General features: G+C 33.4%; 1 protein-coding gene across 1 annotated transcript; it reads left to right on the forward strand.

The window, feature by feature from the left end:
• Positions 1-982: 982 nt before the first annotated feature.
• Positions 983-4,122, forward strand: LOC111083341. The gene is made up of 3 exons (XM_022379815.1): positions 983-1,050; positions 1,419-1,505; positions 3,850-4,122. The coding sequence occupies exons 1-3, from the start codon at positions 1,039-1,041 to the stop codon at positions 4,120-4,122; spliced, it is 372 nt and encodes a 123-aa protein (XP_022235523.1). The 5' UTR covers positions 983-1,038.
• Positions 4,123-13,830: the final 9,708 nt, after the last annotated feature.

Here is a 13,830-nt window from a genome sequence, read left to right on the forward strand (position 1 = left end):
TGTGCATACTTAAAAACAAACAAACTAAAAGTTTAAATATTTTTACTCGAGATATCGTCCTCTTTATGTCTATGATGTAAACTTCCGATGTCATATTATATTTGGTTTCATTGTTCCCAATAAGACTGGTATAACTAGTTATTCAATGTTATCCTTTAACAAATTGGAACATACACAGAACATTACTTTAATTAAAAAACTGTGGAAATCTATAACATTATAATTATTTAACACTCTACTTTCATTTCATGTCGGGTAAATCAAGTTGAACAAATACGAGCGTTGTTATCGTAAAAATAAATTCGTTATAGTAGAGAGCAGGATTGCTTTTATAAATGTGCCTTTTTTTTTAATGAACTGATTTTTCCCGCATGGTGATGACGTTTAATGGTTGGTAACTGGTATTAGTATTTATTATATTTTTTTTCGAGAGTTTTCGGTTGATTGGTAGAGCTTTTCATTTAAGAAAAAAAAATACTGTTTACTTCTGGTCAGTTCAGGCGGATTGATACTATGTGGGAACTAGAATTATAAACACTGCTAACATCGTAACAGTGCTGATGACCTAGATTGTATAGAGACTAAATATGCTTTGTACTTTTTCACCTTGAGCTACCTAGTACCCCCCACCCCCACCCCAGCCCCCACAAAGACACAAAAACTTGTTAAATCTGTCCTTGGTTAATTCTTTAGAAACTGACATCGATGAAGATCTGAAACCCCTTTTATTTAACTCCTTTATCTGAAAATCAAATTTGGGTCAAGTTGACTACATCTCCCGGTTGCTCAATGTCAAACCAAAGTGCTTTGGACGACCTTGACACATTCGTCATAGAGCAGAAGAAGAGTTGTCTTACTAGAAAACACCGTGGAGCCGTCTTACGTCACTGGCGGATTAATCCAATTCGTAATGTGGCCATGCTTGAATTCGTAGTGCCAGTCGGACCACAGGAACGAAAGTTTATATAAAGACCAAAATCCGGTGATTGGTGTCTCGTTGTTCTGTAGTAATTATAAGAACGTCTTTAGTTAGCTAGCATGTTTTTCAAGGTAAATCCTGTTACATTTATTTCAAACTAATTATGAAATTTGGAATCTTAAGACTTAAATCTGACTAAAAGTGTTTGTCAAGGAGAAAATTCGAGTTCTACAACGATAATAGATTTTGGTGAATGAAAACGGACGTCTATACTGTGATGTGGTCGTTGAATTCAAAATTTAAAAATGTTTGGAAATTACTAGATCACGAAGTAAATTGTTGGTGTTGTTTTCTCCTGAATACGGCGTCTTTATCAACACGAAACCTTTTTTTTAAATCTAGAATGTATATTAAATGTATTAATTATAAACTTGACAACCATACCTCCAGCTTTATTAATAATATTATGTGTATATATATATTTTTTTGTTTTTTTAAGGGAAAACTCCTTATTCTTCTATTGATAATATCTTCGTCTCACCTTGCACATTCCCGGGGAATGGGGATTTCACACGTCTTCCAGGACGTAAGTATTTAAAGTTTTAGTGTGTAACATTTGCTCATTGAATCTACTTTAGTAAACTGAGAATAAGTAATTTTTACTTTTAGTAAGAAACTTTTTTTTTGCAAGTTTTATCTCCGAGAGTCAAAGACAATAACTTTTTTTTTTCATCTTTATCTTAAGTTTCTCTTAAATGATTGGGATTTTCTTTTTAAAAAAATTAATTATTGTTAGACGTTTCTGAATTTTAACGTCAAACGAAATAGTTCTAACCAGACTAATTGTTGCCATTGTTTTTCGTTTCGTTTTGGAATTAAATTGTGTTGGATTTAAAGCTAAATGTACTATTAGATGATATGTTAGCAATGAATGTAACTTGCCGAAGGAGAAAATATTTTCAATTAATGTCACAAACAGTTTGGGTGAAGAGAGGCCCTGATATGATGGAATGAATGGGACATAAGCGAAATTCAGGTGAAAATAAGCAGTTTAAAGAACAACTTAAATAAATGACTTTTTTTTTAGCCGCGGCATAACGGCTCATAGAATGGCTGTGAGTTTTTTGGGTTTTTTTTTTCAGGTACAAACGTTTAGATCATAGCTCTCCGTCATCTCTTGACCGATTTGAGATCTAATTGCATTTTTGGACTCAGGAGGTCAAACACTTTCGGTTGATGTATTTGACTAAGCCCAAGGTTTCGTACATTAATTTACCCCAATCCTGCCTAAAATAATTTCAATTTGAGGGTGGGCTAGTAGAGATCCTGATGAGCAATAAAAATCAAATCGGTTATACGCGCGTCCCACGTTTGGTATTACTGGTGCACAAAAATATACCTAATGGAAAGGGAAAAAAAAAGAAAGGTCTCATAGATTAATTTACTCTAATCCTGCCTAAGAGAATTTCAAGCGCCGCGGTTATTGAGAATTCCCTCTTGTTTTTCTTTATGACGTAATCCCGTTACCGAACATGCCCGCCCTTTCAGCCGTGGGGGGCGTTATAGGGTGACGATCAATTCGACTTTTCGTTGGTGAAGAAGTAACCCAAGAATTGGCGGTGGGTGGTGTAGTCTTCCTTCCCTCTAGTCTATCACTTCTAAATTAGGGACGGCTAATGAAGATAGCCCTCGAGTAGTTTTGCGCGAAATTCCAAAATCAAATAATTTTTACTGCATTATATTTACCACATATTTTCGAGTCTTTTATCGCTAGATACCAAATGGCAAACTTATCAAAAAATTTATTTGGGGTGAGACGATGTGATGCTGGCCCACCTGATAAAGGTGTCTGAAACCCCCTCCCGCGAAAAAAGGAATGAACTGATTTAAAACTGTAACTATGTACGTGTAACGTAAGTCAAGGGCGTAGCTAGATGAGTTCCCTTCTCAAGCAGCTATCAAAATAATTTTAAAAAGAAAAATTACTGTTTCTTAAAAATAATCAAATGAAAATGTGATTTTAGAATTATTATAGGTTTATATCTAAGATATTTATTCTTCTCTCTCTTTCCCCCGCCCCCTCTTACTATAATTTCATAGCTTGTACCGTGAAGGGGGCGTAGTGGGACTAACGCAAGGAAGTATGACACATAAGTTAAACCGTGTCTGTTTTAAATGTGATGTATAAAAATGACAGGTCTCTCAAACAAATGTGTAAAAAATAATAATAATATAAAGTATTATGTTTGTTCTTTAGTTACGGTCACATACTGACAGAGAATACACTACTGTAAAATGGTGCGAGTGATTAAAACTGGTGACTCTTTCAGGAAGCCGAAGGCCCCCTTTCGGGGAAATAATTAATATTCTATTATACAAAATATAAAGTGATTGTTAATTGAATGTTTAATTTCTATTAGAAAATGTATGGATAAAAAATATCTCAATTTAAATATAAGTATAACTTAGTTTTGATCTTCAATTTCTGAATTCCTAATCTATCTTCAAGACCAGCGGATTCCTTACAGCGTGAACAAGAAAATTTTAATTGATTAAGTCGAGTTTTAATTCCAAAAGTATCATTTAAAAAAGTGAACATTATTGTGAAAATAATATTAATATAACAACATAATATACTACAAAAAGTAAAATTCATAATACTATTCCCAGATAACCTACAATTAGTAAATTAGTCCTAAGAAATTACGTTTCTTTATTCGAACAATACATAATCAACGTTTGGTAATTAAATAAATACTCGTATATATAAAACAGTTGGATCTAACAACAACGTGTTGCTTAATATATTCAACTATCATCTACATTTTATGGTTCGTTAATCAACACCCACAGAATATAATAATACCTCTTATTATTGGTAAATTTGATGCTAATCATCGAAATCCTGATTTATGTTCCTCCTTTTTTAGCAGAAAGGCAATTTTGCTTACTCTCAATATACTCAGGATGGAACAGCAGACATTAATCTACAACAAGCTACACTAGGTGGCGGTAATGTCAAGGGAGTCAACGACAATTTCTCTCCTGAGCCAAGCAAGTCAGCTTCACGTGAAATACTTCAACCAGAGGCCAACAGTCGACGTCACGAACCTCCTGTATACCCACCAATAAACAAAAACCTTCTTTATTCCATGGGCTACATTTACGTTAAAGACTTTTCTCCTCAGTCGGATTTCTTTTAAGAACTTGATAAAGGTGTTTTTGGATCATTTGTTTACTGAATTTTGTGTCACTGACCAACAAGGATAATGCTCTCGAGGACTGACGTAAATGGAAGCTAATGGACACTTTGCTCGTGTTAGGCAAATAAGACTTTTTTAAATGTCTGAAAAATCACCAGTTTATAAAAATTGACTGTATTTTGAATTACAAATATAAGCAGACAAAGCGTAGCAATCTAAGTATAAATTCGGCTTTAACGGTTTTGTTTTCTTTCTTTTAAAATTTGATATTTTTTATATACCTTGTTAATTGTTTGAAGCATTTCTGTTTTTGGAACGAAAGTCCGATTTTGGTATTAAACATATAAAATATAGTTCTCCTCATTCTTCATATTCTATTATATTTTAATTATGTTTTTCACTAATAAACTGAACATTCATTATAACTATAAGCATTAATGTATTTATTTTAACACTGCCACATTTATTTTATTTTTTCGAAATTCTATTATATTTCATATTGATAAACAAATGTTAATAAGCTCGAAATGTCAAGTAAGATTTGAAAGTTGATCTTCTATGTGAACTTTTTCAATATTTGTGAATGGGAATGGTAAAAAATGTCCAGTTGTTAGTGGGTGGGATTGACTTAAATACACAAGTGTTACTTTTATTCAAATTTCAAATATTCGTTTCTCTTGTTTTTTCTTTAATACATAACTTGCTGTATATTTCATGAAAGCGAACATTTTGGGACAGATTAGATAAGTTAATGTAGAGATACGACCATCTTACAAGATATAACTGATTTCAGCTTTTAATATAAGTTTTAATTCAAGCAGTGAATACATTTTTTTTACGCCTGGCGGAGCGTGTTCTTATGATCTGTCTTCACGGTTGATAAAACTAGTTTTTATTGCTTGTCATCACGGTTGATGGAGCGTGTTCTTGTAACACGTGTTTTTTAGATATATTAGCTCTATTGAATTATATATAACTAAAAATGTTTATATTAGAAAGTTTTATTTAGCGTAGAAAATTAGTTTGTTCTATTATAGCGCCTTTAAACGCTTAAACTGGTGAAGCATCTTAGGCCTAAAAGAAAGTACAAAAAATCGCGCTTCGTTACAAATGTAACGGACTGGTAAAGATGAATATGTAGAGTATATGATGAAGTTTGTTAAAAAAAATTAACTGTTCAAAGGTAATAAATTACTTTGAATCACTATTTCTTTCCCTTGTAATCTTTTAAAATGTTACTTCCTTAATATCCTGTTTACTTATCCTTTTTTTCTAGAGAAAATCAGTAACCATAAAATAATAAATTTGATCAACTAAATATCCAACCGGAAATGAGATATGAATTACGTCAAATCCTTTTTTTCTTATAGGCCTAACATAACTGTTTTGTTATTTTAAGTAATTCTTCTGTTACAGTACTATAAAATAATATGTAAATATAAATTCCGTGTTCGAGTTTTTATTACAATATTTTACCTCAAATATCACATGAAAACTTTAGTATTTTTTATGAAATGTCATAAAAATGCATATATTTAAATTTAAAGTTTTTTAATGTTTACACTTTTACTTGAATAGATTTAACTTTTACGTGTTCTTTAAAGACACTTTAAAAAGAAGAAAAACTATTTATTCGTATTATATACGATATTTTTATTGCTTATTACTTCAATAGACGACATACTATGAGTCAAAACAAAGTGTTTTTAGTAAATCTGAAGAAATATTTTCGAAATATTTAAAACCTCTCTCCCAGTTTGTCTTACTGTCGCTATCCTCAGTATTTATATGTATTATTTTATCTTTACATTTGTTCATCTTTCTCAGACTGACTATTCTAGACTTTTTTTTTGTCCTTTGTTGTATTATTTAAGTAAGTCTCAGGCTTACGACGTTAAAAATCGGGTTTCGATACCCATGGTGAGCAGAGCACAGGTAGCTCATTGTGTAGCTTTGTTACAACCAAACCAGAGTTTTGTTTGTTGTGAGTTTCGCGAAAAGCTACACGAAGGCTAGCCCTCCCTAATTTAGCAGTGAAAGACTAGAGGGAAGTTAGCTAATCATCACCATTAATTGTCACATTATAACATGAAAGGGCTAGTATGTTTGGTGGGACGGGGGCTCGAACCCGCGATCCTCAGATTGCGAGTCGAGTGCCCTAACTACCTGGCCATGTCGGGCCTACCAAACCAGAGAAACTATGACACCCACATGAACAATATTGAACGGGAATAATCGTTATTTTACATCTGTTTTTACGTACGTTATGATATTGAAAACGACAACAATCTTGGTACAGGTAAATTAACACGCATCTTCAAAAATGCCATAAAGTTTTATTTTTTGTTTGTTTTTGGAATTTCGCCCAAAGATACACGAGAGCTATCTGCGTTAGCCGTCCCTAATTTAGAATTGATAAAACTAGAGGAAAGGCAGCTGGTCAACACTACTCACCGCCAACTCTTGGACCATTCTTTTCCCAAAGAAAAGTGGGATTGATTGTCACATTATAGTGTCATGCCCAACGACTGAAATGGCGAGCTCGTTCGAGGACAGGAAACAATAAATCCCAAAAAATATATATATATATTTTATTTAATGTTAGAAATATTGAGGTTTGGAAGTAAAATGATATAATATTTTCAAATATTAGCAATATCTATTTGTCTGTTTGTTTTACGTTGTTTGTTTGTAGTTAAGCACAAATATACACAATGGGCTATCTGTGCTGTGATATCGAAAACTGGTTTTCAGCGTTATAAACCCACCGCTAAGAATCGAACCCCGAATTTTAGCGTTGTAAACTTACCGCTTACACCAGCAGGGCTACAAAATATATATTTTACAACTGGCCTTGTGTTGGTTTATAACCCTAAAAATCAGGTTTCAGTACCTGCTGTGGGCATAGCACAGATTGCTCATTATGTAGCTTTGTGCTTAATTAACAATAAACAACCAAACAAACAAAAATTGCACAGTGAAAAACTACTTCAAGATATTGAACTAAATAACCCATAAAACAACATATTTTGATAAGTTCTAAAACAAGATACAAAATACATAAAGTATGATTGTGTTGGATATTTTGTCTGATATAAGAGTATGTTACGTGTTACAATTATAACATTAGGATATATAAGCCTAAAGGTTGCCGAAAATTAAGTCAATTACTATTAAAAATTACTACAGATAATGTTTATATTTTGTTGATAGACGCATTGTTTGGAAAATACAAATTGGTATAATAAAAACTGAATAGCAATATATTATAGTTTTAAAACGGAACGTTAGATGTCTCTACCAAACGGGTAGCAATCGGCAACGCATTCAAATATGTATTGTCTTTTGTTATAGCGACGAAGTAGTGATAGAAAGTAAAACGAAACGTCTGTCAGTGATATTCCAAAGTATCTCGAGCTTGTCGTCGGTTACTGTCTACCTTTAAAGCACGTGCTCTGGTGACCATGATGACCTGGATATTTTCCCCTTTTATTCTGATTGCTTAGGCAAAAAAAAACTTTACGGAAGTTGTCAGTGATTGGCTGACGATGGAAGTTGGCTGACAAAATATTGTGTTATAAATTTTGTGGTTCAAAAAGGGCGTGGTTGTTAACATTCCATAATCATTCTTAACCTGTCCTTACCTGGGAAACTGCTAACCTGATAACTGCATGATGAATTTAGGATGATGTCAGTCACTAGGAGGAATGCACGTTCTAAGACACGACAAAAGTTTTTTTTTTTCAGCTTTCATTTCCAACAGATAAATATTTCACCTGCGAACTTTAACTCGTTTTATTTTAATAGCGTCCCCGCAGTGGCACAGCGGTATGTCTGCGGACTTACAACGCTAGAAACCGGGTTTCGATACCCGTGGTGGGAAGAGCACAGATAGCCCAGATAGTCCTCCAATACAAATCAGGACCAAATAATTCAGTCCTTCAATACAAATGAGGACTAAATAATCCCCATCGGTCATTCTATGGTTAATTGTTTTGTGCATAATTTCAAACAAACTTTCTATTTTAATAGCGCCATCTATCGTATATCGTTTATCTTTTTTTCAGCTTTCATTTCCAACAAATAAATATTTCACCTGCAAACTTTTACTCGTTTTATTTTAATAGCGCCACCTATCGTATAATAAGTTATATTCGATAGTGGTACAAACCATTTCAAACATAAGTTATTCACATGAAAAAAAAGCCGATCTCAGAATCTTTTTTCACTGACCAACATTTTCATGTAGAAAATTTATCATAGATTCATGATATCTAGAAAAGGCATAGAATATATATACACATATATATATAATTATAAATATTTAAGTCCAAGTGCTTTTGAAAAAACAAAACAAAAACATTCCTTTTCAGAGATAGATTCAGATCCGAAGTCTACTTTTCGAAAACGCTAATATAGTATTAGATTTGTTTGTGTTTTTTTTTTAATTGTGTGTTAGAAATATTTAAATATATTTGGTAGAACTTTAAACTGGAAAATAATTTCACATAAATCGGTATCAATTTACTAGATTCACTATGCGAATTTTGTTCATAGTGTTTAAGGTTTGTAATTTACTTCTACGAATCCTGGGAAGTGATATATTACTTCTTATACGAATGGCTTCCAGTGTTGTTTTATTAATTATTATATATTTGAAGTGGAGAGTCCAAATATAGCCTTCCCAAATTTTAAATTGGTACACTAGGGGGAAGGAAGCTAATCAACAGCAACCATCGTCAACTCTTGGACTACTCTAATCGAAAAGAGGGATCTCACTGTCACTCCTATAACGTACCCAGTGGAGTGTGATTAATATTTGTGGCACTGATAGGCGAACTACGTTAAGCCTCTCAATTCGGTACGTTAATTACCGATACAAGTGAGGACTAGATAATCCCCATTCAGTCCTCCAATACAAATCAGAACCAGATAATCCCAATTCAGTCATCCAATACAAGTGAGGACTAGATAATCCCCATTCTGTCCTCCAATACAAATTAGAACCAGATAATCCCCATTCAGTCCTCCAATACAAGTGAGGACTAGATAATCCCCATTCAGTCCTTCAATACAAATCAGGACCAGATAATTCTCATTCAGTCCTCCAATACAAGTGAGGACTAGATAATTCTCATTCAGTTTTCCAATACAAATCAGGATCACATAATCCCCATTCAGTCCTCCAATACAAGTGAGGACTAGATAATTCTCATTCAGTTTTCCAATACAAATCAGGATCACATAATCCCCATTCAGTCCTCCAATACAAGTGAGGACTAGATAATTCTCATTCAGTCTTCCAATACAAATCAGGACCACAAAATCCCCATTCAGTCCTCTAATACAAGTGAGGACTAGATAATTCTCATTCAGTCCTTCAATACAAATGAGGACTAAATAATCCCTATCGGCCATTCTAGGGTTAATTATTGGTTGTTTTGTTGTTAATCACAAAGCTACCTGTGCTGTGTCCATCACGTATATCGAAACCCGGTTTTTAGAGTTATAAGTCTTCACACTTACCACTGAGCCACTAGGAGGCATAATTATTAATAACTTATTTATAAATGTCTCAGAGAAGAAGAAGAAAAAACTCTTTCTGTCCAGTGCAAAATAGATACCTCAATTCTTATGATTGCTTTACTTTTGAGACGCCCCCTCGGTGGCTCAGCGGCAAGTCTGAGGGCTTATAAGGCCAAAAGTGGGTTTCGAAATAAGCCAGTAAGTAAAACAGACACACAAACTTCTTCGAGTAAAACATTAAAAGACTTTTTTCTATGTTTGAATCTCATTCCAAATTAAGAAACAAAATGACGGTGTTATACATGAAAATGTGCGTGTCTTCTTAGCGAGTGCATCAGGGAAGACGCGAGATTATTATCTAGTTTTTTTTTTTTAAGTTTCAATGAGTTGAAAAACGCAAATAAAAAGTTTTTGTTTCTGTAAAGCACAAAGCTACACAATGAGCTATCTGTTCTTTGCCCACCGCGGGCATCGATACCCGGTTTTTAGTCCATTTATTTATCACTGAGTCACAGGGAGGAAAAATAAAGAGAGAAATATCGCAAATAATATTTGTTTATCTTGCCAGGTGGTACACCTTAGCAACCATGACACTTCAGTCTTAATGCTGCGTGACTTTCCCGAGCAATCTTATAAATCATGAACTACAGGTGGCACAGTTTTAGTTATTTATTTTTCTTAGGCTTAGGAAGGCAAAGTCTGGAAATTTCTGTTATATGAATATAGTAAAGCAGACATGTATTTCCTCTCAAAACCTTAATTTAAAAAATCTGTTAAAACGACGTTTTGATGTAATAATAGTAATAACGAAAATAAATAATAAATCATTAATATTAGTATCTGTTAACTGAAAAGAAAAAAAATACAAATTTAACCACCTGTTCGCGGAAGCCTGATGGTTAGGATGCTCAACTCGTAATCTGCGAGTCGCGAAATCGAATCCCGACACCGAACATGCTCGCCCTTTCAACCATGAGGGGGGTTATATTGTGACCTTTTGTTGGTAAAAAAAGAAACTCGAGAATTAGCGATGAGTTTACTAACTTTTTTCTCTTTAGTTTTTCACTGCTAAATTAGAGACGGCTAGTGCAGATAGCCCTCGTGTAGCTTTGCACGAAATTCAACAAACAAACCACCTATCTGCTGGTTTCACGAAAAGTTTGAACGTAAAATAATTATGATATTTTTATACCGACCCACGGAGTAAATATTTCAGTTATACAGCCACAGACTGCGAATAATTTTAGGTTATTTATACCTTTATTTAATGTAATAAAAATAATTTAAAAAATTAATTAGAAAAACAAAATTAAGAGGACTTGTTGACATAAATTATTGTATGCTGCTGCCATCTAGTGTAAAAATTCTAAAATAAAAGGCCTTTGTTCAGTATTTCTCATCTGAGATCCAAGAGACAATCTCGGGGAAGTGGGTGAAGCCGGTGGGGGGGGGGGGGAGAGATCTCAGCACACGTTAAATGTTCTCTTTAAATCTTTCCGGATTTCGGACAAAGCAAGATTTCCAGTCTAATATGTGTTCCAAAATATTTCTTAAGAATCATGGGATCATAAAACGTGTGACATATCTTAGAAAAAAAAAAAAAAGATCTACAGACAGACGATCGGACGGACAGAAAGTTAGATAGCTAAACAGAGAGAACGATAGATAAATAGAATAAGTAATTGAACGAGCGAACAAATAAATGTATAGATAGATCAGCTGTAACATTTCCTCACGTACGTGGTATACTTTACGTTGTCGTAGGATTTCTGTTTTCGACATCTCACGTGAGCAGAATACAGAAGTTAAAAAAGAACAGGTAAAACTAGTTGCCTATTTACAGGAGGGCTGACGCCCTTGTTCGTTTGTTTTCTCGCTGTTACTTTCGCACTTCGGTGAAAAAAAATTACAATCTCTCTGTCACGTTAAGCTCAAAACGTTAAAATATCACCCAGTCGTATTTGTCTTCTGAACTGTGTTTGTGTTTAGAACAAAGTCACATTGGGATATATGGTGTTATTGTTTAGTACAATAACACCATATATCACCATATATAACACCATATATTTATAAACCTGGTGTTATTGTTTAGTACAATAGGCCTATCTGCGCTCTGTCCGTAGCGAGTAATCGAACCCCGGATTTTAGCTTAGTAAGCCAGTAAACTTACCGATGACCCACCAGGTGGCTGTACGTAAATGACTATGTATTAATATTAATAATGTCTCATTTTCAATCTAAGTAACTTAGATTGTTGTTTTTTGTAATTAAGCACAAAGCTACACAATGGGCTATCTGTGCTCTGCCCACAGCAGGTATCGAAACCCGGATTCTAGCGTTGTAAGTCCATAGACATACCGCTGTGCCACTGGGGGGGGGCAGTAAGTTAGAAACAGCTAATTGAATTTTCTTATATATCAATGTATTCTTATGGAAACGAAGTTTATCATCTACTGACTGTTTTATATTTCAAGTGTAAAATTAAAGACAAGTTAAGCTGAAGAAACTTTTAGTTTAGAATATTTTATACGACGATATGTAGAGAAATTTTCAATCTTCCTTTCGTACCTATATTCGACGTTTTATAAAACATTTTCTAAAGTGATTTGGGTTCTAGATGTTCCATTGTTATCTTAATCCATGGTAAGTTGTTTCTTCTCCAAAAACCAAGAATAGTTCATCAGGAAGCTTCACAGCAGCAAATGTTATCTTAATAAATAAATTCTTTGTTTTCCAAAGGAAACTTCACAGCAACAAATGTTATCTTTATAAATAAGAATTCGTTTGTTTTCCAAAGACCAACAGTAGTTCATCAGGAAACTTTACATCAACAAAGGTTATCTTTATAAATAAGTTCTTTGTTTCCAAAGACCAACAGAAATTCATCAGGAAACTTCACAGCAACAAAAGTTATCTTTATAAATAAGTTCTTTGTTTCCAAAGACCAACAGAAATTCATCAGGAAACTTCACAGCAACAAAAGTTATCTTTATAATTGAGTTCTTTGTTTCCAAAGACCAACAGAAATTCATCAGCAACAAAAGTTATCTTAATCCACGGAAAAAAAAAAAAAATCTTCAAAGACCAACAGTAGTTCTTCATGCAGTAAATCTTACAGCAAGACTTCTCACTATCTTGATAATTTAACATCAAATTTCCACAAGTTTCATACCACGAAGAAGTAGCAAGCATAAATTAAGTTTCAGAGTATTTCCTGGTTCTCGTTACTACGACTTTCACTATATTTTACATAACACCTTCAATTTTAGCATGTATTTAGCAGTAGATGAAAATTGGTGCAAATTAAGCTCCTCGTCTAAGTAAACTACTTATGATTTTTTTCTGTTTTGTTTCATTTTTTCACTTTATGGAAATTCCCGATAGAGAACTTATTTGATTCATACAGAATTACGTAGTTGCTATAGTTACACTGAATAAGGACACGAACACACTGAAAGCTCACGGGTGTGGCTACCTTCATTTTGATTAATTTCAACTTACTAGGAGAATATAATGTTATCAGATTATGCTATTGTATATTAAATTAGGCTTACGTTTGTTTAGGCTGTTGCTATGATGTCGAAAAGATAGTAAATAGTAGGCCTATTCTATAGTTTTGAGCAAAGACGTTACTAAGCCTAACTTTGCTTTATTATATAATATTCAATTATACTATATATCATAATAACATTATAAATATTTGGCTTACTTAGTTAAGCCTTTATAACCTTTGTTCTCAACGGCCCTACTTGAAAATGTTAACATTCTTCGTAATTTCTAATAAATATTGTAATTAATTTCGAGTTTTTTTGGAGAATACAATTGTCAACTTGAAATAATATTTTCAACATGTGCAGATACTTCCCGGGTTGTTGAAGCTAGAAGTTTGTTTGTTCTGTTGCTATGGTTTCAAATAGTGATTAAAAGTCTTGAACTTTATTTCTTTATATTCAAAGCACATTTTTTCTTAATTACGTTTGGAACTTGGTCCAAAAAAATTGGTACATAATAATAACTATAACAAAGTTAAAAAACAGATAAATAACTGGATAACGCACAGAGATATAACTATATAAAAAAATAGCAGTAGGTTGCTGTCGACCGCTTTCCTCGCCGTGGTTGGTTGTTCGAAATTGTAGGGATAAACGTGTTAGGACAGGACTCCATAATTGGAGGGAGGAG

Source organism: Limulus polyphemus, unplaced genomic scaffold (genome assembly GCF_000517525.1).
Source record: "Limulus polyphemus unplaced genomic scaffold, Limulus_polyphemus-2.1.2 Scaffold9149, whole genome shotgun sequence".
NCBI lineage: Eukaryota > Metazoa > Arthropoda > Merostomata > Xiphosura > Limulidae > Limulus > Limulus polyphemus.

Excerpts from the sequence above, each read along its gene's own strand:
- LOC111083341 (XM_022379815.1), top strand. Across the intron at positions 1,506-3,849 it reads TTTCACACGTCTTCCAGGAC|CAGAAAGGCAATTTTGCTTA; the intron begins GTAAGTATTTAA and ends CTCCTTTTTTAG.